Raw genomic sequence first — 22448 nt, 5'->3', positions numbered from 1 at the left:
TTTCCAGTATTATATTGGGGACCTGAGAGTAGGGGGACAAGTGTTTGAGAATTTCAGGTACAATCCCTTGGAAAGTGAGAACGTTGTATTAATTGACGTAAAAATGTACTTGAGGCGGCGGACCAATTTTTTTTTTCGTGCCTTGGAGCGGCGAAATTCGCCGTTCGCCGGGTCTAAATAAGACCCCTGAGTAGTATTTTGTAATCGTATCTATGAAATTCTTTGAGATTGTTTACCTTTACTCTGACTTTACTCTATGTATCAAAATTATCCGTAAGAGGCCGAAATATCGTTAAAATAAAAAATGTTTTATTTTTAGTGTTTTATGTGAGTTTTTTTCTTACCTTTTTCATCGTTTCCAGTTTTGAGGTCAAATCTTTGCAGAGGATTCTTCAAGCCAACCTTGTTATGTCGTAAAATTTTCTAAAAAAAATGGACAGAATAAAATTCTAAACAAATTTCTTCTCAACAAAGGCTAAAAAAAATAAGGCTTAGCTTACACGGAAAGGAATTTTTATGATTGACCGAGACTATTATTCTCATTAAATCGTTAATTTTTAACATTGCACTGGCTTCTTCTCGGGTATCAATTCCAAAAAAACTCCGATCACAGACGGCGGATATAGCTTGGTCCAGGGTATAAGAAGGTCAGTGTTAGAAACAAATAAGTTTTTACACATGTAAAAATCTTTTGACTAAAATAATGTAGAAGAGATGAATCAATTTCACAATTTTATCCAAAAAAATTTTTACCAATGACCTTTCAATACCCTTCAGCAAAGTCTGGAGTTTTTAGAAAAGTGGTACCTTAATAATGAACTACTTTATTTGGGTCAATTCATAATTCAATGAAATTCCCCGTTTAAAGATGCTTTCACCCAGGGTTTGAAAAGGTCAGTGACTTCTCACTATTGAGTTTCAAGCCCGAAGGGCTAGAGACGAGACTCCTGGATGGAAAATGAAACCACTTATTTACCTAGAACGCCCGCGTGTAGTTTTTACACAAACGCCGGACTGAAACTAAAATCTATCGCTAGATTTCAAAAAATATAGTCTTCCAAAACAAAGGAGCTGCTAGATACAATCCGTCGTCATGATTACGACACGTTCTGTGCGCGTTTTGTATGGGAAATAAGTGGCTTCAACTTCTCTTGCCTGAGAAGGATTAAAGTTTCGCCTCTAGCCATTCGGGCTTGAAACTCAATGCTTCTTACCATATCAAGATCATCTACACCAAAGATGGATTCACAAGCTGTTTCGTAATCAACATTTGTCATATCCATATTGTTGACTTGGATGATCAAATCGTTCACTCTGTACAATAGAAGAAAGAAGATTTTTAGGCCTGGGGATACCTTAAGGGAAGAAATTTTCACGCGAATTTAATTTCGCGGTTGGTCAAATTATTTTTTTTTCGCGGGAATTTAATTTCGCGGTTCATCGATTTTCGAAAAATTCGCGGGAATTTAATTTCGCGGTTGCAGGATATTTTTGGCCAAAAGCGTTATTAAATAAGCCAAAATCCTGTTTTAAGGCTAGAAATAGTACGAATTTGGGGGAATGCGTGAAATAAATTAAATTTCGCGGGAATTTAATTTCGCGGTTCGACGATTTTGTAAAATTTCGCGGGAACTTAATTTCGCGGTTTTAGGCAAAATCCGCGAAAACCACGAAATTTTGTTCCCGCGAAAATTTCTTCCCTTAGGGTAGTCTCTCACAGGGTCGATTTTCGAACTTTGGCTCAGACTATCTGTTGCCTCTCAAGCCTAGTATCCCCTCCGGGTTTGCTAGGCTATAGGTTTTTGTCAAAGTTATGTAACTTAGACGAAAATCGACCATTATGGAAGCATGCGTTTGAATTTGATTCCTTAAGCAAATCGAATGTTTGCTGCCATAATGACGGAAAGAACATATAACTTACTCAATTGAAAACTCTCAATAACTGTCAGTCTGAACCTTATCTGGTATTCCGATGGCGGATTGGCGGCCGCCCTCGCTAAAGCTCTAAAGGGAGTGGGCCAATTTCCCATCGGAGAGGAATGATAGTCAGTCTTTGATGTGCCGCATCCCCAGTCGGGTTCAACGAACCTTGCGAATTAACCTGAAAATATTTTGGTTGGACCAGCCATTCCCCAAAAACGAGGACTGGGTTACATTAAAAAATTCCTGACTCGAGTCTTGCAAAATTCCTTCCAGGTGTTGAAATTTTCCCGACCTTCAGAGCTTTAGCGTGTTGGATGAAAATTCCTGCATCTGGGTGCCAGATAAGTCTGAACCACCTAATCCTTTTCCCAAGATTTCACAATTGGAAATATCACCACCTTTCCTTTCAACTCCTTCCAACATCCATTTGACCCTCCTTGATTTTATCTTATGAAGTGTTCAAATACAAAGTGTTCTTATGTGTTCAAAGCATGACAGGAGGTAGCATAAATTGACTTGAAAGGAATCTTCGTGCTTTTTATATACTCTGGACCATAGAATTTATAAAACCCGAAGGACTAGATGCCGTGCTTTGGCTGAAAGGTGTGCCAAGGTTAGGTAGGAAATCCTACCTAGGTCACGTGACATTACAATAGAATTTCAGCATTTGACCAATAAGAAGCTTTATCGCAATATTTTTTGCGATATTCACTGTTTTTTGCTTGGAAGAGCTTAAAGCACGACATCTAGCCCTTAGGGCTTTACAGAAATTTGTGCCCGGGTCGGAGTTTTAAGAAGAGGGGTACCCTAACGGTGCCCAATTTACAGTTCAATTAAATTTTCCGTTTAAATATTTTTTCACTTACATTGTGAGTAGTGCTACCATTAGGGCACCACGAAAATTCTAGAAACGGGATCTATAGAAACTGTTCTCAGGGTATATAAAGGGTCAGTGGTGATACGAAACCAAAAAAATGAGCGTGGCGTAACGTGGGGTTCTACGTTCCCGTAGAATGGTTGTTTGAAGTAAATTTGGACTTCACAGTAACAGTAACCTTACAGCGACCCGTGGTGCAGTGGTAGAGCATCCGGCTACGGTTCGCAAGGTTGTGGCTTCAACTCCCAGCCGGGTCATACCAAAGATTCTCAAAATGGTACTTGATGCCTCTTTGTTTGATGCTCAGCAATTAAGAGAAAGATCAAGGGTCAGTGGAGCAATCCAGGGAGAAAGAGTGGCGCCTTCCCCTACCTTCGGGTAGATAGCTATAGAAAGAGGAGCCGGGTCGCCTCCGACTGCGGTCGCAAACTTACAGTAACCGTCGTTTGAGTAGAGAATTGACTCACTTTAGATGATTTTCAGCAAGTGAGCCAGGCGTAACTTCCACAACTGTGATTGATTTATCACCCAACATTCCGCCTCCGATCTTGAAACCAAACTCATCTTGTGCACTCTAAAGAAAAGAAGAAAAATAAACACATATTCAAGTTTGATGAAACAATTGATTGAACGTTAATTCGAACCTCTGTAATTCGAAAGCTGGAAATATGCATAAAATACTCATGCATGTATTTCGAATGTTTCTCTAATACACCTTATCGACCGTAGCCGCCAATTGCCGTGCGGACATTTTTTCGTCCGCTTGATCCCACTAAGACCGTCCCAGTCCATTTTTTGCACCGACCGACCGACTACGGTCGCGCCTACGATCGCGCGACTACGGTTGAAAAGGTGTATTCAAAGAAATTTTTCCGTCCCTTGAATATCTTAAAAGATAGAAGGTCAACGGATTTAAAGTACTCTCGGATTCCTGAAATGAATCCAAATGATATTTTTCCAGGATTTTTCAGTTGAGATATTCCCGCTTAACCGTCTATTAAATAGAGACCCGAGAGTAGTAGGCAAATGAGAGTTTGTATACAGTGGAAAATATATAATCCGAAGTTCTACAATTGAGTACGCTTTCTTATTCGATGAAAATTGATTCTTAAAATAGACCTTTTCATAAATTACATCACGAACATCACTTGCCTCGTTTAGAAATCTCTCTCAAGGAACATAATCACCATGAAAATTGTTTGAATACGAGGGAGGCAAATGATGTTCGCGACGTAATTTATGAAAAGGTCTATTGAATTAGAAAGCGTCCAATTGTACTTCAAAAAAAAAATGGATTCGAAGTTTGTATACCTTTTCGAGTTTCACTCCACAAATTTGGTATGACTAAAAAGATAAAGATTATGGAAAGTAATTTCATTAGGCTGACAATATATCTACTCTTATGTGCTTAATTGTAGGGGGCGGTGGAATAAGCAGGGGGTGGGTACTCCAGATAAAAATCAACAAAATGGGTAATTAATAATCAATAACTAAGTGCTTCCGACCTAATTTTGCAAAAAATCCCTAGGAAAATGAAGGTTTTTGGCCAATTTTGGCACTTCGTAGCATAAAGGTCATATAAAATGGGGGACACCCCCCCCTACAATTAAAAAGCACACAAGAGTATCTACACTCTTATGAAAAGATGATGGTAATATTTATAGAAGTTTCACTGGGAAGTCTGGTATCAATCACAAAGAGCCAATTTTTTGAAGCCATAATTGTATGTTCTAAATGGTGAGTAAAAATGACGTCATTTTGATTTACAAGTGAGCTGAGCATAAAAGGATTGGGTAGATTTTAGCAATGACGTCATAGTCTATTAGCCATTGTATTGAGACACTCATAGACACTTATTAACACTTTTAAAGTTTTATACAAACCATAGATTTATAAAGCCCGAAAGGCTAGATGTCATGCTTTAAGCCATCGCAGGCAAAAAAAAGTGTTACTATTGTTACTATTGTTTTCGAAAACCCGCGAAGCTTCTGATTGGTCAAGCACTGAAATTCTATTGTAATGTCACGTGACTTAGGTAGGATTTCCTACCTAACCACGACACACTTTTCAGCAAAATTACGCCATCTAGCCATTCGGGCATTATAAATCTATGATACAAACCGGTGCTTCTGTATCGATGGCTGAATCTTGGCTTGGTAACATGCTTCCTTTAACCAAAAGTGTTTTCCGGAGGCTTTCATTTTCACGGTATAATTCTTTGAATTTTTTTTGAGACGAATGCATTTCAAGCGACAGCTTCTTGCACTGTTCCTCGATCAGTGTTTTATCTTTAGCTAAACTACTGTACCGATCTCTCATATTTTCCCGTTCTTTGACAACTTTGTCTCGCTCATTAAACGCCCAATTACGGCGCGCCATTGCCACCTCTGTACGATTCCAAGCGTCCGTTAACTGTTTTGAAAGTTTATCAAATTTATCTTTTAGTGTTTCCGCCGCTACAAGATTTCCCGCGCTAAGTTCCTCAAAATTTTGTTTGACGTCGAAACATTCTTTTAATATTTTATCACGATAGACTAGCGCCTCACGTCTCTCTTTCTTGGCAGCGTTCGTCTCCTGCTTTGTAATTTCTAGTTCTCGAGTCTGTGTTTCACATCGGCGTGAAAAATCTTCGCGTTCCTTGACCGTGCGTTCAAGGCGTTCTTCTAATAAACGTAGCTCGTGTCTAGCTTTATCCCGGTCTGCAAGCACGGATTGAATTTCACGTTGAAAGCCTTCTTTTTCCCTGAAAGCTTTTTCTTTATCGATGTTCAATTCCTGTGCTTTATCTTTCGTTTGACCAAGGTTTTCTTGAAGCTCTTGAATTTCTTGTAGAACGGTCGCACGCTCGCTCATTACTAGTTTATATTCCTGAAGCACCGAGTTTTTATCTTCTTGTAGCTTTTTAAGTTCGTGTGACATTTTATTTTTCAGTTTGGTCGTCTCTTGCAGTTCATCTGTAAAAAAAAGAGAAACCAGCTAGCATATATTAGAGGATTAAATTCAAAATTTGCTCTTCCAGATGAACTAAAGTTAGATCAAGTCGATATCTTATTTGGACAAATTAAAATTATTTGACTGTTATTTTCAAAAGATATTTCCATTCTAGTGTATGTCAGGATCGTAAAAATAATCGAAATTGCAAGTTAAATAGAGGAGGAGACTAAAAATTTGAAGTTGAATGGGGAAGCAATCAAGAAAGAAATTGTAAGCTCTGGCAAAAATTTTCTCCGAAAAAAGGCACGCTATATCAAATAAAATCCATATTATATACTTAATGGGTTTTAATGGCGTAATCAATCGCTTTTTCATAAACCCCTTTTTCATTACTTTTGGGAATAAAACAAAATGAAAAAAGAAATCATGGCTTGGCAGCAGGTTTTAGGTGCCCCCTAAGAATTCAGGTGACCCCTAAGATTTAGTGGGGGGGTTCCAGCCATGGAAATGCCATCTTATTCCAATTATTATAATCTCCAGTGATACAATGAACAATGAATTTTGAGAATTTTACTTTACTATAAAAAATCTTTCCGCTTTTTTCCGGACACACTGTATGTGTTTTCACAAACCTTTAATTTTGTCGCACTCCTGTTTGACTAGCTTATATTCATGATCTGTTTTCTCTCGATCGTTGAGCGCTTTCTCGAAACCTTGGATAGCCGACGTGCAGCGATTCTTTAACTGTTCGTTTTCGAGTTTAAGTTTAGATTTTTCTTCTTGTAGTGTTTTACATTTGGTAGATAAGACATCACGGTCCGCTCTGATTTCATCGAAATTAAACGCCACGTCAACTCTACTCCCATTCGGATCACCGCGCGGAGACATTGGGCGGTCGCTACTAGATGAGATTGTGCGTTCGTGAAAATGATGATGTTGCGAGCTCATTTCTGCTTCGCGTAACAGAACGATTTCCTCGTAATCCTGACGTAGTTTATTGCGATCGTGAATAACTTGTTCGTAGTTGGATTGTAGCTCTTCGAGACTGTTCCGAAGACCTGGAAATGAAAAAGATGCTTTAGATGAAAAGTCGGTGGAGCTATTTGCGCTAGAACTATGAGGTAGGGCATCACTGATGCTCAGCAATTGAGAGAAAGATCAAATAGTAAGTGGAGCAATCAAGGAAGAAAGAGTGGCGCTCTCCATTACCTTCAGGTAGATGGCTATCGACAGAGGAGCCTTCTGATCGCCTCCGACTGCAGTCACAGACTTACTTAATTACTGTCTAGATCGAATTTTCCAAATGTAAACTATTCATTCTTTGAATTGGCAGAGACCGGGGGTAAAACCTACAATCCTTGGATTGCAAGGCGAATGCTCTACCGACTGAGCTACCCAGCCAATGAGATAATAACAAAGTACTACGAGTGTGTTTTTTTAACCCCTTAAACTAAGAAAGCGTTTTAATGAAGTTCACGAGGACCTTTCAAAGTATGAGACAAAATTTTTGTTGTATTAAAGTGTCCACTTGAAAAAATATGCTTGTCCCAAATATATTTTTGCACGTCTGGAGCTAAAAATAGTTCACTAAATTTTTGGAACAGAGGGAAAAAAAAAGCTGAAAAAGTTTTGACATCTTTAGGTCGTAGTAACCTCGAACCAACCCCAACCCAAACACACCCTGGCATTTTGACATCAATAGACCCTAAAAAATTCTAGCCCAACCACTGACCTTTATATGTCCCTGGACCAAGCAAAATCCGCCATCTCTTTGATTGGAGTTTTTTTGGAATTTGTACCCGAGAAGCAGCCATTGTAATGTTAAAAATTAACGTCTAACGTCGCTACATCATCAAAAGAATTTGAGGAAAAGTAGACGTAGCGCTCTCGATGCATTTACACCGCTATTGAGTAGTGCCGCCCATTAGGGTACCACTTTTCAAAAAACTTCGATCAAAGATTTAGCTTGGCTGGGATTGAGAAGCTTGGTCCAGGGTATATAAAGGTCAGTGAGCCCAGCCCACCCTAATCAGGCATTATAAGATCGTTTAAAGACGCTTTGAGTGTGTACTAAAGTCTGTCCAGATATAATTGGCAGTGGAAACAAGAATGCCTGTAACTTTTGATAGTCAAATATAATTATGGAAATTTTGTTTGCTTGTTTCAGAGAATCAAAAGCGCTATATTTGAATGTATTTTTGGTTGAAAAATTCGCGATTTTTAGCGGTTAAATTTGCGATTTCAAAAATTGAGCTTTTTTTCTACCTATGCTATAACGTTCATTTTTACACCAGTGGTAGTTCAACCTTAGGTTTAGAAGTTTGTTAAATTTCAAGGCGAACAAAAAAGTCCTTCGGAAGATACGGGACCCGAAATACCCCTTGGTAGCACTTTTCTGTGAAATATCAAATTTCCAATTTATTACTAAAACGGGGGCAGTGACATGATAAAAAAGTTGTTCGATCATAACACATTTTACGATCTCTTTAATGACCTCATAGCCAAACTGTGTTTAGTGTTTTGGGAATTAGCAAAGTTCTTTAATATCTTAAAAATAGCAAAGGCAATATAAGTTCATGCTTATCTTTTCAATAAAAACAATTATACTGTGATTTCACTTAGTTTCGAAATAATCCATGATACCAATAATACCAATGCACCAACACTTTCTAACTTTTAATTGCACTGTTCAAAAAAGATAACATAACCCCCGTTTTTAGTAATAAGTTTGAGATACGATATTTCACAGAAAAGTGCTACCAAGGGGTATTTCGGGTCCCGTATCTTCCGAAGGACTTTTCTGTTTGACTTGAAATTTAACAAACTTCTTAACCTAAGGTTGAACTACCACTGGTGTAAAAATGAACATTTTAGCGTAAGTAGAAAATAAGCTCATTTTTTACAATCGCAAATTTAACCGCTAAAAATCGCGAGTTTTTCAACCAAAAATACATTCAAATATAGCGCTTTTGATTCTCTGAAACAAGCAAATAAAAATTCCATAATTACATTTGACTATCAAAAGTTACAGGCCTTCTTGTTTCCACTGCCAATTATATCTGGACAGACTTTAATCCTTGCTTTGCTTGTCATTTTTCAATAGATGCTTCTGCTCTAACTATATACAGTTGAAAAGTTAATTCAGAGTACTGTAATTTCTGGAAAGAATTATAAATAACTCAATGAAGAAGAAAATCATGAACTTTTTATCATTTGGTACTAGAAACTGTCTCTAGAGTACAGAGGTACTTCGAAGCCTCCTGATTTGAACGATACAGTTATTTTTCCCTTATGGTTCTTGCATAATATCAAAGGTCACAGTCACTAATATGTAGTTTGTCGAGTCTAAGAGTCTTTTCACTTCAATTGGCAAGACTTGTAAAATTGTATATTTCAAATCAGGGGACTTCAAAACACCTTTGTACCAAAAATGGAGTTTCTAGCATCGACCCAACCTTAGTCAGCCCCTTCTCGTTAAGCTTTAAGTGGACTTTAGAACTTAATAATCTGAAAACTAACCCACCTTTAGTGATTTACTTTGACATCATTAGACCCTAAAAATCTCGAACCCAACCTACCCAGGAAACCCCATCTCACGAAGTCTTAGGTACAAAAGTTGATATATGTATTAACTAGTTCACAGTGTGGATGTAAACCACACTGAAACGACCGACTTCTATCACGCATCACGCTCGCGAAAGAGCGCGCGCACATTATTAACGTCTACATGTCATCTCCAGTACATTTTAGATTATTCATTGAAAACATATTACATCATTTTTCATGTCTCAATTATTCAATTCCGAATAAAAGACATTCAGGGAAAAAAATAACCGAAAGTAAATGGTAGACAAAGTAATGAGCCAAGGCAAAACGAGATTAGCGTACCTCTATGAAAGAAACCGCCTACGGCGGTCGATAATAAAATAATTATACGTAATAATTTTACTGTGTAAATGATTCACAGTACCTGTGTATCAAAATGGAGCTTCCATCACCAACCCAACCCAACCCAACCCACCCCACCCCATCTTAAGAACCATTGAAGGTTGAAAAGATGATAATATAATATGTATATATATATATATATTAACTTACAAGTGTGCTGTTTCTTATGGTATTCCATCTCTCGTGAAGTCTTTTCAAAGCGTGAGAGAGTGTCTGCATGTTTCTTCCCCAGTGTTTCAATTTCTTTCATAGCTGCATCACACTGGTCTCGAAGTCGGTCATAATCGCTCTGATGGTGGAACGGTTTTTGTGGTGACAACCCTGGGTGTTTATCCATGACGTCATGAGACATAATGGCGGATAGAGCAGCGATGGATTTTTGTTTACGTAGCTTGGGTCTGGAATGGAATTTTTTTAGTTTTACTTGGTTCCTTTTGCTGATTGAAGGTCGAGATTCGGTAGAGGTATGGTTTGATGGGAATTCAGCATAGTATGCCTGGGTATTGTTCTTCGACCCTGCAAAAAAAAGCAAAATGCTTATTATATTAAAATTATCTTACCATATATTAGTTTTATTAATGCCCCATTTTTTGAGGTAAGAATGGAAATAAAAAATTAGGAATTTGATGGGGAAAATAAAGAGGGGGAAAGCAAAAAAGAGGCCTCCCTGAAATATTTTTGAATATGGTGGGGGATAAAAAAGAGGGGGAATCGAGAGAAATTTGGATTTTTAGTAGGGGGAACCAACCCAGAAGGACACTATGAAAAACAAGTGAAACTTTTATGAGCCTACCTGGTTATGCATTTAACAAATATAATTGATATCTACGTGAGCATGACCGTTAAACAATCATTCAGAACAGAAATAGTGACGATCTATTAAAATTAGTCGTTTGTTTCTTATAAACGTTTGGAAACCAAAATTTCATGCTCTTGAAATAATCTTTCATATTCAAGACTTCGTGAGTAAAAAAATACATCTTTCTCATTAAAAAATTGAGTAATTTGGCTAAGAACATTGATGTATGCTTATTAATAGTGATTCTTATATAAATAAAGCTGCGTTTTTTTAGCTGAAAAATTCTTTTTTACAAAAATCTGCTCGAGCCATCTTTTACCTACTTTCATGCAAAAAATCAACAAAAAATTAATGATCCAATTTTTCATTAAGTCCAAAAAACCCTTTTTTTAGCCATTTTTTGGCTCAAATTTGCCCAAAAACATTTTTTTTCGAAAATCGGGTTCCGTCACATTTAAGGGTTTAAAGTTATGCATCTTTGTGCAAAAAATCATAAAGAATGAAAGAGCTAATCTCGAGAAAAGCTAATACCTAAGTAATTGATAATGTGCTTATAAAAAAATATCGAATTTGGCCAGTTTTTCTATAAAAACACGCTAAGCAACAAAATTTTCATGTCTAAACACACATACTCTCTAAAAGTAAGCCCTCGTGAGCAAAAAAAACATCTATCTCATAAAAAAATTCAGTAATTTGACTAAGAACATTGATGTATGCTTATTAATAGTTATTCTTATAGATAAACATGTGTTTTTTGAGCCAACAAAATTTTTTTGCAAAAATCTGCTTGCCATCTTTTACCTATGATGGTACCCTACTTTCATACAAAAAATCAGAAAAAATTAATGACCCAATTCTTCACAAAGTCTAAAAAACCCGTCTTTTAGTAGCTGTTTTTTGGCCCAAATTGGCCCAAAAAGCCCATTTTTTTTCGAAAATCGGGCTCGTCACATTTTGGCCACCACCATTTTGCACCTTTGTACCAAAAATCAAAAGATTCCTATGATTCAATCCTGAGAAAAGTTGGTAACAGACGAACGAACGAACAAACGGACAAACGGACGAACAAACACAGGTTAATTTATAGGACCTCCACCGGGGTAGGTCCAAAAACTTTAATCTCTACCGACAAGGTTTAAGATGTATACCGAGTTTATTGTTCTACATCCTGCAATTTAAGTTTGATAAGGATATCACTGTGTCGCACTAACATTCTGCCGATTGGTAATGTGAAGGTTTCGATCACAGACTTTCACCGCAATGAACTGTGTTCGAATATCAAGCACTTCCAAGCAGGGAGTCACCCGTGATTTAAAAAAAAAAATTCAATTTACCATTGTTTTTAGAAAATTGAAATATTATGCTATACTGTAATTCACAGGAAAAATATCATTTCCACAATGTCCCTAACTTATAATCTGAAATTTTCGAATAGCTGAAATTCGAATACTGCATCGGGGTTTAAATCAGCAGGAGCTTTTTTACTTTGATCAGAAGAACCAATTTTGCATGGGCAGAGATGCAATTAAAACTGTTAAAGAATGGACAGGCACAAACTTCAATAATTCATTATTTTTTAATCAAACTCTCTAACTACCAACATCATATTTCTTTGAAAACTATATATAGGCTAATCCAATGCTTACAGATTTGCTGTCTGGTATATGTGTAGTTTTAAGTTGACTGGGTCCGCCATGCTGTTATCTATTTTACAACAGGTTTTCAAACGTACCAATCTCAAAACATTTAAATCACACAAACCAATGAAAACAACAAACAATGAAAAAGAAAAACTGGACACACTTTAGATGGGAAGCCGGCTCAGTCAAGTAGTTAAAAGGTCAGTGACTCTGACGAATAATTTGAAAATAAGATTTGAAAAAACGATATAAAACATTCTTCCATTCTTCCATTTTCCAACAACACTTTCAGTTTCGGTTGTTCCCATGCAGCTTCTCATCCCTATTTAAATATATTAGCCAATGAGCCGTAAAAAACTTCTTCATTTTTTGCAACTTTAGTCATCGATTTCTAATTTTTTTCTCAAAAAAATCAAATAATGAAAATCTCATTAAATTTGTATGTGAAATTTGATTAACGGAATTTAACGGATAATTCAAAAAGTGAACATAAAAACAAATTGACATAAAAGTTTTAAATGCATATTAATAAGTTAAGCATAGTTTAAACACAATATTTCCTACCGGGCCAAATTGAAAAGTCCCGTTTCTGTCACGGAAGGAAATCAGAGCCTTTTTTGGTCTATTTTTGAAAAATGGTAAACTTAATGAAAAAAGTATTAGTCCTGAATTAAAGCCTTCATAGTACTACTACTTCCAAACCAAAATAAATTTCATAAAAGTTTTTCCTCGTTGAATAATTGAACTTTGAAGGTTCTGTCACGGAAGGAACGCAGCAAAAACATTAAAAAAGACAAAAGTATGCTGATTCAGATTCCTGTGAATTTAAAGAGAATTTTAAACCAAAATACCACCAGAAGAAACTTATGTCTATCTGCTTGTCATTGAAAAAATAACTGAGCCAATAAAAATTAATTTCAATGGCTACAGGCCTTTGCAACTGAGAAAGGTCAGTGTCACGGAAGGACACCGTCACGGAAGGAAAAAATTCCTATTTTTCAAAATCAGCAATAGCGTAAGAAATGTTGACTGAAACTAGTGAAGTAACACATCATATCATGAATCATAGCCATTTTTAGAGTGTGATTATTTACGTGGGTCCCGTGCCCTCCTGGGTCCCGTGGGTCCCGTGCCCTCGTGGGTTCGTGCCCCGTGGGTCCAAAAAAAAAACCCGTGGGTCCGAAAAAAAAACCCGTGGGTCCGATAAAAAACCCCGTGGGTCCGAAAAAAAAACCCGTGGGTCCAAAAAAAAAACCTGTGGGTCCGAAAAAAAAACCTGTGGGTCCAAAAAAAAACCCGTGGATCCAAAAAAAAACCCGTGGGTCCGAAAAAAAAACCCGTGGGTCTAAAAAAAAATCCCGTGGGTCCAAAAAAGAAATCCCGTGGGTCCAAAAAAAAACCCCGAAAAAAAATGTAACTTCGTGGATTTCATTGGTTGGTTTGGTTCCGGAAAGATAAAGTCTCGAAACATTCTATTGTTTGCTTGTGTGTTTTAAACTGCGGGTCGGTTTTAGATATTGTCTTTCAATACATTTATATCGTAATCAATTTTTGAAGCTTTCATCAAAAATTTCATGTATGTCTCTTTATTAGATTTGAGTTCTCTCTCGAGCATATCTTTGAGACTCATATAATAGATGTCTTTTGGGGGCCTGGCATGTAGACAGGGCTCCCACGCGTATATTAAACAACAGTGAGAAATCGCCCTGCAACAAACTTTCTCATTTGTCAATTACTAGAATTTTTTTTTTGGACCCACGGGTTTTTTTTTGGACCCACGGGTTTTTTTTTGGACCCACGGGTTTTTTTTTCGGACCCACGGGTTTTTTTTTTCGGACCCACGGGTTTTTTTTTCGGACCCACGGGTTTTTTTTTCGGACCCATGGGTTTTTTTTTTGGACCCACGGGGGCACGAACCCACGAGGGCACGGGACCCACGGGACCCACGAGGGCACGGGACCCACGTAAATAATCACACTCCCATTTTTACTATTCAGTTCATTTCAAAACCTTGGAACTGTATTTTTATTGTTCAACCATAATGGTGATAATAATTAGGAAATTTTACAGGAAAGATTATATTTTTTAAGCAAAAAACGTAAAAACGTGATCTTGCAAGCGAGTGAGCCACTTCCAAAGGCTGTAATTAGCAAAATTCCATGGTGCTGAAGCGATTTAGAGGGTTTAGAACCGGCTAGGAACAGTAGTTTTGCCAGAAAACCGTTTTTTAGGCCTCCAGAGCCGCCTGGGCTTTACATTGTAAGCTTACAGCGCTGTACTGGAGCCTTAGTTAAGCTTATTCTGAGCTCTATACAGGGCTGAGCTGGTTCCCAATGGTCATGAACCTTGTAGGACACTCCCCTGCAATGGATTAGACCCATTGAAGTCCAGCGAAGGGGGCAGAACTGACGAATTTTCACTAAAATAGCTTAAAAACGCTTAAAAAGCTCTATTTAAAAGCGTTTTTAAGGCTTTTTTAGGCAAAAAACGTAAAAACGCAACCTTGCAAGTAAGTGAGCTACTTCCAAAGACTCTAATTAGCATATTTCCATGGTGCTGAAGCGATTTTGAGGGTTTAGAACCCGCTGGGAACAGTAGTTTTGCCAGAAAACCGGTTTTTAGGCCTCCAGAGCTGCCTGGGCTTACCCTGTAAGCTTACAGAGCTGTACTGGAGCCTTAGTTAAGCTTATTCTGAGCTCCATACAGGGTTGAGCTGGTTCCCAATGGTTCTAAACCTCGTAGGACACTCTCCTGCAATGGATTAGACCCATTGAAGTCCAAGATTTCTAAAAATAGCAAGATATTTTTAATCCGTCACGGAAGGACAGGGTGAAAGTGTCACGGAAGGACAATAATTTCAGACCTTGTAAGTGAATATGAAGGAGGATGCTTTGGAATGTAATTTCATTTTTTGTTAGTGGGTACCAATAGTTAGAACTTGCAATAATATCAAGAATAGTGTACTTGCACAAAACTGGTGAAAAAACTTTTGGTCTTGAAATTGTCACGGAAGGAATTCGATATTTGAAAAAAGTTTCTGCTTGCAGTACTCTTTTGTTGTTTGACTTATTTCAAAATGAACAAACCTATTAAACTAACTAGGGTATGTACTTGTTTTAAAACAACATTTCATTTTTGATTAATCATTTTATTTTTCAAGAAGGTCCATTATATTTTAACACTTGTCCTTCCGTGACAAACCTCACTAGCTGTGTTTCGATATAATCACCTGATTACAGAGACTAAAAGTGCGACTCGGTTGATTTAAAAGTTGAAATTGGAAAATTTAAGGGTTATTTAAAAAAAAAATCACAGTTACTTATTTTGTTTGTAAGATTTTTGATTTTGTGTTTTGGTTGACCACTTTTCAATTTGGCCCTACCCTTGGTTATCCCTGTCACTTTAGAACAAACAGGAAAATTAATTTTGAATAAACAAATACCTTCAGAATTTGGAAAATCCCCTTCGATGTCAGAACAACTCATACATAGTAAAAGGACAACAAATTCAAAAGCTGCTCTGGATGATAAAATTTTTATAAACAGAATAAACTGGAATCAAACTGAATATCATTTTAAACCTTTTATCAATTTTTTAGATTAGACACTTGAGCTGACCCCAAAAAGCATTTATCACTTTGTTTAAAAGGACATTGTATTTTTGTGGTTTGAGAGTAAAAAAAAAAGTAGCATCTTCTGAATCAAAATTTAAATTTGAGGGATATTTAGATGGTTTGAGATATTCATCCTGTGTGCCCTCTTTTTTTAAACTTATTTTACTTTTTAGACTTATTTTAAAGCACTCTTGAATAAGAGAAGCATCTTTCATCTTTTATGGGGGGGTGGAGTGTGCAGCCACTGCTAACCCATAGGGTAACAACCCAAACTGTTCTAACCCTAATTTTAAGAAAAATTTATCTAACGCACCACCACCCCTGGTACTAACTTTTTTGATAAAAAGGCTACATACAGTTTGGGGGACCATCCAGGATCCTGCACCATTCTGTAAGCCAGCAAAACTAAATGACACTAGAAAACTTAAGTTTCTCACCATTTTCCATCGAAAACAACCAAAAACATTACTACTTGCCGAAGAAGCAGACCAAAACAAATTATCTTCTTTGAAGAGGACGCCCTTTTGTTAACTAACTCTATTGTTAACTCACCTAAAATGGTGGACAGATTGCCGAAAAGATAAAGGTGATCACTGCTTCGAGAACCAAAACCAGGTATATACTAGTACCAGGTACTAACTCTTAAAGCTCTAAAACAGCATCTAATAACATGAACCAGAATATGATTCTTTGATGGGAATCAAAACTATAAAGTGCACTCACAAACATCAATTTGTCAGATATAAAATACAAAATTAATAATGACACTGTTATCAGTTGATTGTGATCATCAGTGACAAAGGATTTTCTGTCAAGAACCTTGTAAACATTCCTTCCAACAACTTCCATCGAAATGAATCTGCCGCAGCTAAGTTCTACCATTTTGTGCGCGGCTTGAGGATTGAGGATTTTAGAGCTTGCCTGAATGAAACACTTTTTCTCAAATATTTAGAGTCGGTCGGAGGACAGCAAACCAAACTATCAATTGGGCCAGGCCTAGTTCATAAGTTATTCATAAGACCATTGCACTTCTCAGGACAGGTTTTATTTGTCAATATATTGTATCAACTTGTCAGCATTGTGTTGTTGCAAAGAAAAGATAAAAGAGGCAAGACTAGCCTAGTCTCTAATCCTGATATTGGAGTTTTAGTCTTGGCTGACTGAAGCCATGAAAAAACTGGCCGATAGAAAGAAAAAATGACCAGATGGTGTCAATCGAACAAGTTCGAACGAAAATCACAATTGAACCAATCTAATGTAATCTAACGCAATCGAATCTCAATCGAACAGCTGATTTCTGGGTAATATTTGATTGTGTTCAATATTGTGTTTGATTGATTGTCAATTACGTTCAATTGATTGTCGATTGTGTTCGATTGAGTCTCGATTATATGTGACTTCCCAAGCGATTTAAATTAAATTGCCTGAAAATCAGACTGGTTTTGAGCGGTCTAGTAGCGGTCAAATGTTTGTTTTAGATCAGCCTCCAGACCTTCTAGAAATGTGATCTCTAACGGTCCTGGCCGCTTCTAGATGCTTGTGGCTGCTCGTTAGACCGGCCCGGGCCGTACGTTAGATCGGTTCAGGCCGCTAGTTAGTGATTTTTAGTAACGATTACATAAAAAAATTGTTGCAAAATGATGTCGACCTATCACCTGATGGGACTAACAAATAACCAGTGTGTAACTTGCCGCGCGAGTAACGCCAACACTTTTTTCATATTTCGATTTAAAAGCCTACTTGATGCAAAATCATTTATGTTTTAATACGCGGTACATTAACTCAAATCAAATGACTTTGGAGGTTCGGTGAAAGGGTGGCCGAATTGCCTTGATTTCTGTTGAAAACAGTCTGTCCGAAAATTTTGAAAAATTACCTTCGGCATCTTTGATCCTGATTTCCCAGAAGGAAGAAAGAAAAAGAGTTTTTAAAGTTATAATTCTGTTAAAGCTCTATCATTCCCTGAAGACAGGTTTTTTCCAGGATTTAAAAAGCTTATTGAGATATTTGGGATTTTTGTTTACCTCCAGAGACCAAACGGCGGAGAGCATCATAAAATAATACGCACGCATCTATTATTTTTTTAAATTATGGGAATGAAAGGTGTATCGAAGCAATTGAACGGCAAATCCTGGGTTATATTTAATTAAGATTTGATTGGGTTCGACAATCGGATTGCAATTATTCAATTCACAGTCTGGAAATAAAGAAACGCTATCCTCATTTTGCTTTGGAGGTAGGCTTTCCCATACCGTGAGTGGTCCTAAATCCGACAGCCCTGCCTAAATCTGTTGGGGTCTTTCAAAGATACAAACTAAAATAAAAACAAACCTTTCTCTGTGACGGAACGAAAATACCTAAGTGTCAACTAAACTGGGAGAATTTTATACACTGAACCAATTGAGTCAAATAACAATAATTGCTTCTTTTAAGAAGCAATTATAAGATTAAAATCTTATAATACAAAACATAACTTTTTATTGCATTATGTACAACGTCATAAATGGCAACAGTAGTAACAGCATCATAAAAAGTGATCCAAAATAAAAGGTAATTATTTTTACAACTCACACTTTTTAAATTATATTAATTGATATCTTGACATTATTTATACCAGACCCGATCAATCGAATTTGTCGAACCAATCGAACAATCGAACGAATCAAACTCCATTGAACGATTAAAGTTCAATTAAAAAAATTAATTGAACTCTAAGAGTTTTTAAAAGATTGTGAGTGTTCGATAAGTTTGATCAATGGGTTTCGATAACGGATTACACACTTTTCCTGTACCCTTTTAGCACAAGCAGTGCGTCTCAAACCGCGATATTTCGAGAGCACGGAAGCGCGTCAAAACACCAGCTTTTTTAGAGTTTTGTCTCGTTTACCCAAACGCTGCAATCCTGCGTAGGCTTTGGGCTCAAGACTAGAACCCCCAATACGAGACATTGGCCTGACCGAAAAAAAATCATCATCATCAATTTTGTTAATTGTCAGAGTCGTTTACTCACTGGAAATACGCAACTTTCTGAAGTTTCGTTTTTTTTCGGTTGTGCTTCATTTTAAAAATAATGAAGATGAAAAGTTACCATCAATCCCGCGAGTAAAAGAAAGTACTCCGACTAGTCTACGAAAAGTGCGCTCGCGCGGCGAATAGAATATCTCGCAAATTAATATATGCGTAAAACTGACGAAATCCTTTCTTTTTTATGCTTAGGTGACGTCACCATCGATCCTGACTCGACAATGGAGAATCAAATTTGGCAATGTATAATTATTACGAGCGGCCGAGAAAGTTTGTGTGACGCAAAAATTGCGCGATAAACGAAGCCCTAGAAGAACGCCCACTGAAAATTGAAACCAGGAATTTATTGAATATTTCACTAATGAAGTATCAAACTTTTTTTTTTTGTAATTATTATAAATTCATATTTTTTAAATACTATTTTTTGAATGTCAAAGGACAATTAAAGTGAATTTTAAGCTGATTGGGTGGATATTGGGCGGACGGGCGTTTTGCACGTGCCGAGATTGGAAATTAAATGAGAGTAAAAGACGGGGGCGTCTTAGTATGTAATATTAATTCATTATTATTCTTTTATTTTTATTTTTCGCGAATGAAAAATTAATTTTTGATTTTTGAATTAAGGAAATATAGTATAATATATTGTATTTGATTGTCAATGCCAAAAGATACTTACGAATAATCTGCTGTGTTGCTTCGCTATTTACCCCCGGATTGTTTTAGTAGGCACTTCGGTCACGTAAATAAAAACACGTGTATATGTTGAACCCGACTGTGGACTGACCGCAATTGCAATTACATAAATTATTGTGGAAGGGAACGCTTGAGACGAATGTTTGGGAAATCAAAAAGACAACTTTTGTGAGAATGTTGAGTTTTGTTTATATGGCTGTTTGTGACGCACTGACAAGAGGCGGTTTGTTGGGGTGTAGTATTCCATCACTCGACCGCGCACGAAATCGCAACAGACTTTTTTCTGGATAGACAAATATCCGGGTACTATAGACGTCAAGCTGTTAAGTCCGGGAACTGTCGAAATGGCAATCTTGTGCCAGGAGACTCACTTCCTCATTTATTCTCCATTTATTTATTTTATTAAAAGATTGACCAGCTTTGATCATGCATGTATTGTTTTTTTGTTTTTAGCCATTCCTACGTCATTTCAGGCCCAAACAAACCCCAGCTCTATTTTTCTCGCTCCCTCCGGTCCGCTCGCTCGTTGTCCCGCATTTCCATTCTCATAAGTTGGCAACTATGTTTCCAATGGCACTTCCTAGGATCTATAAAGCTAGTATTGTCACTTTTATGAAATTAAAGATCTTACCTCAATTACTTCTTGATTCCTTCATTTCATAACAGATTCTTAAACTAAGTTTGTGTTCATTCGATCGCCGGTCATTAAAAGTGACTCGTAACTTTGTCTACCATTATGAAAATACAAATCCGGTAAATGTCAACCACCGACTTTGATGCCACGGAAGTTGATGAAATTCGGAAAGAGTGAGATTGAGAGGTACAAAAAACTGACGAACGGAAAAAACTTTACCAAAATTGCAACCGAATCCACAGCTGATACCAACAAAAAGTATAAACAATGGGAAAATGAACTAAAGAAATCAGCAAAGTTATGCTTCAAGAAAGTCTCAATAAATAAATATTCGAGACAAGATCCAGAAATAGCAAGAATGATGAAACGGAAAAGAAAACTAAAGAAAGCAGGAGGAGATGACCCTATCAACCGAATCCGTGACAGGCTAATCAACGAACAAATTGAAAAACTTTTATGTGAACAGCAAAAAAGGAAAGTAGATAAAACCGTACAAAAGATTATCGAAGCCGGAGGTGTAAACAGCCCAGAATTCTGGGGAATACTGAAAGTGAAATCAAAGAAACAAGAAACAAGATGTGCTATGAAAGACAAGAATGGGAATTTGAAAGAAACGGAAGAAGAGATCCAGAAGGTCTACCAAGACCATTACAACGAACTCCTAAAAACACCGTCAGCGGCGAGCAAAGAAGAAGAGGATGCTGAGAAAGAAGTAGAAGAAAATTTTGATCTTCTAAAACGAGCTGCAGAAAACAATATCGAATCAGAAGAAATAACAATGGAAGAATTAAATACTGCTATAAAGCAGCTGAAAAAGAAAAAAGCTGCTGATATTGGCGGTATGAAAGCAGAGTATGTAATATATGCTGCAAACGAGGCAAGAAAAAGCCTTTTGAGTATACTAAATGAAATCTACAGAAAAAATGAAATCCCCAAAAAGTGGGAAAAAATGAAAATTAAATCTCTATACAAAAATAAAGGAAGCAGATCAGAAATGACAAACCAGAGAGGTTTGTTCATAACCAACATCGTGAGTAAAATTTTCGAAAGAATAATATTAAATAGAAACAGAGATATGGTGGAAGAGGATATGTCACCTTATCAGTGCGGAGGAAAGAGAGGAAGGGGGACAATAGACCACCTTTTTCTTCTCAGGGCCATTATAGATGACTACAGGTCAAAAAACAAAGACCTGTATGTCTTTTATGGTGACCTTGAAAAATGTTTCGATCGCCTATGGTTGAAAGATTGTCTCCTTGAACTATGGAGAACGGGAATGACCGCAAAAGAAGTTATGCTAATCTATGAAATGAACAAAAAATGCTTGATCACAATAGAAACACCATATGGAAAGACGGAGGAAATCATTGTGGAAGAAGTGGTGCGCCAAGGAACAATTTGGGGCCCTTTCCTATGTTCAATCACGACCGAAAAGATAAACAGAGTTGGAGAAAGAGTATATACACCATATGAAAATGTGCGCCTGGAACCAATGGTATTCGTGGATGACATCTGCGAGGCAGGAGATTTACAACAAATCAAAACCATTGTAAAGAACTGTAAGATCATTGAAAGTAAGAAGAAAATGACCTTCAATAACAAGAAAAGTAAATTACAAAGGATAAAGTTATCCAAAAAACGAAAACGAAACCCAGCAGAGAAAATTAACAACACAGTCAAGCGAGGAGAGATTGATTATTGCGATCAGTATAAATATCTCGGAGAAGAAATAAGTGACAGTGGTCGGTACGAACAGTCCATTGAAAAGAAGGAGAAAAAGGTAAAATCAGTTACCGTTGTCATAAAAAGAAATGCAGAAAAATCTGGAAAATTATACAACAAAGTCGCGTTAAAACTTATAAAAACATGTCTAATACCAGTAATAACAGCAAACACGGAGACATGGTCAAACATTTCAAACAGGGAATATGAGAGTCTGGAAAAGATCCAAAAGCAGGCTCTATACAACATTTTCAACATAGGTCAATCTGCACCGTACCTAGCTTTTTTAAGTGAGATTGGCATCCTACCGGTAGAAAAACAAATTCTGATGAAAAAAATTAACCTATACCATACCCTCAAACGTCTGACGACAACAGAATAGCAAAGAAAGTATTAGAACAAACAAGAATCAAACGAGAAAGAAGGAAGTTGGTACACAGAACTGAAAAATGCAATGACGAAGTATGATATGGGGGAAGTTCTTGAAATCGGAAAATCTAAGAGGGAAATGAGAAAGAATGTTAATGAAGTGTTTAAAGATCATATAGAAATCGACCTGAGTAAAGCAGGCACGAAATCGAAATCCAGATTCACAAACCACTTCGGAGCGAAGAAATATTTAGAACTCGGAAAGAATGATA

At 37.0% G+C, this 22448-nt stretch overlaps 2 protein-coding genes across 4 annotated transcripts in view; one reads left to right on the top strand and one right to left on the bottom strand.

Annotated features, from left to right (window-relative positions):
* The window catches only part of LOC136798289 (disks large homolog 5-like), a 52896-nt gene extending 32714 nt beyond the window's left edge, over window positions 1–20182 (bottom strand). For 2 of the 3 annotated variants that reach the window (XM_067054877.1, XM_067054878.1), the window contains exons 1-8: window positions 15564–15645; window positions 9833–10198; window positions 6367–6792; window positions 4922–5754; window positions 4112–4144; window positions 3268–3374; window positions 1215–1314; window positions 345–423 (exon numbers count right to left, since the gene is read on the bottom strand). In XM_067054877.1, the coding sequence (XP_066910978.1) occupies window positions 345–423; window positions 1215–1314; window positions 3268–3374; window positions 4112–4144; window positions 4922–5754; window positions 6367–6792; window positions 9833–10198; window positions 15564–15606 (1987 nt within the window). In that variant the 5' untranslated portion in view covers window positions 15607–15645. Of the gene's footprint in view, window positions 1–344; window positions 424–1214; window positions 1315–3267; window positions 3375–4111; window positions 4145–4921; window positions 5755–6366; window positions 6793–9832; window positions 10199–15563; window positions 15646–20082 lie in introns of those variants that run through there. The other variant, XM_067054879.1, reaches the window with a different exon arrangement.
* A 45-nt stretch (window positions 20183–20227) lies between these two features.
* LOC136798296 (uncharacterized) lies at window positions 20228–21865 on the top strand (the record flags this gene model as incomplete). The annotated part of the gene is made up of 2 exons (XM_067054885.1): window positions 20228–20924; window positions 21423–21865. Coding segments are annotated over exons 1-2 (1140 nt in total), but the record flags the coding sequence as incomplete, so codon positions are not given.
* Between the last annotated feature and the right edge of the window lie 583 nt (window positions 21866–22448).

The sequence above is a fragment of the Clytia hemisphaerica genome, unplaced genomic scaffold (assembly GCF_902728285.1).
Source record: "Clytia hemisphaerica strain Z4C2 unplaced genomic scaffold, Clytia hemisphaerica genome assembly, whole genome shotgun sequence".
Classification (NCBI taxonomy): domain Eukaryota; kingdom Metazoa; phylum Cnidaria; class Hydrozoa; order Leptothecata; family Clytiidae; genus Clytia; species Clytia hemisphaerica.
The sequence above is the reverse complement of the archived record's forward strand: the minus strand, read 5'-3'. Positions and strand labels throughout refer to the sequence as shown.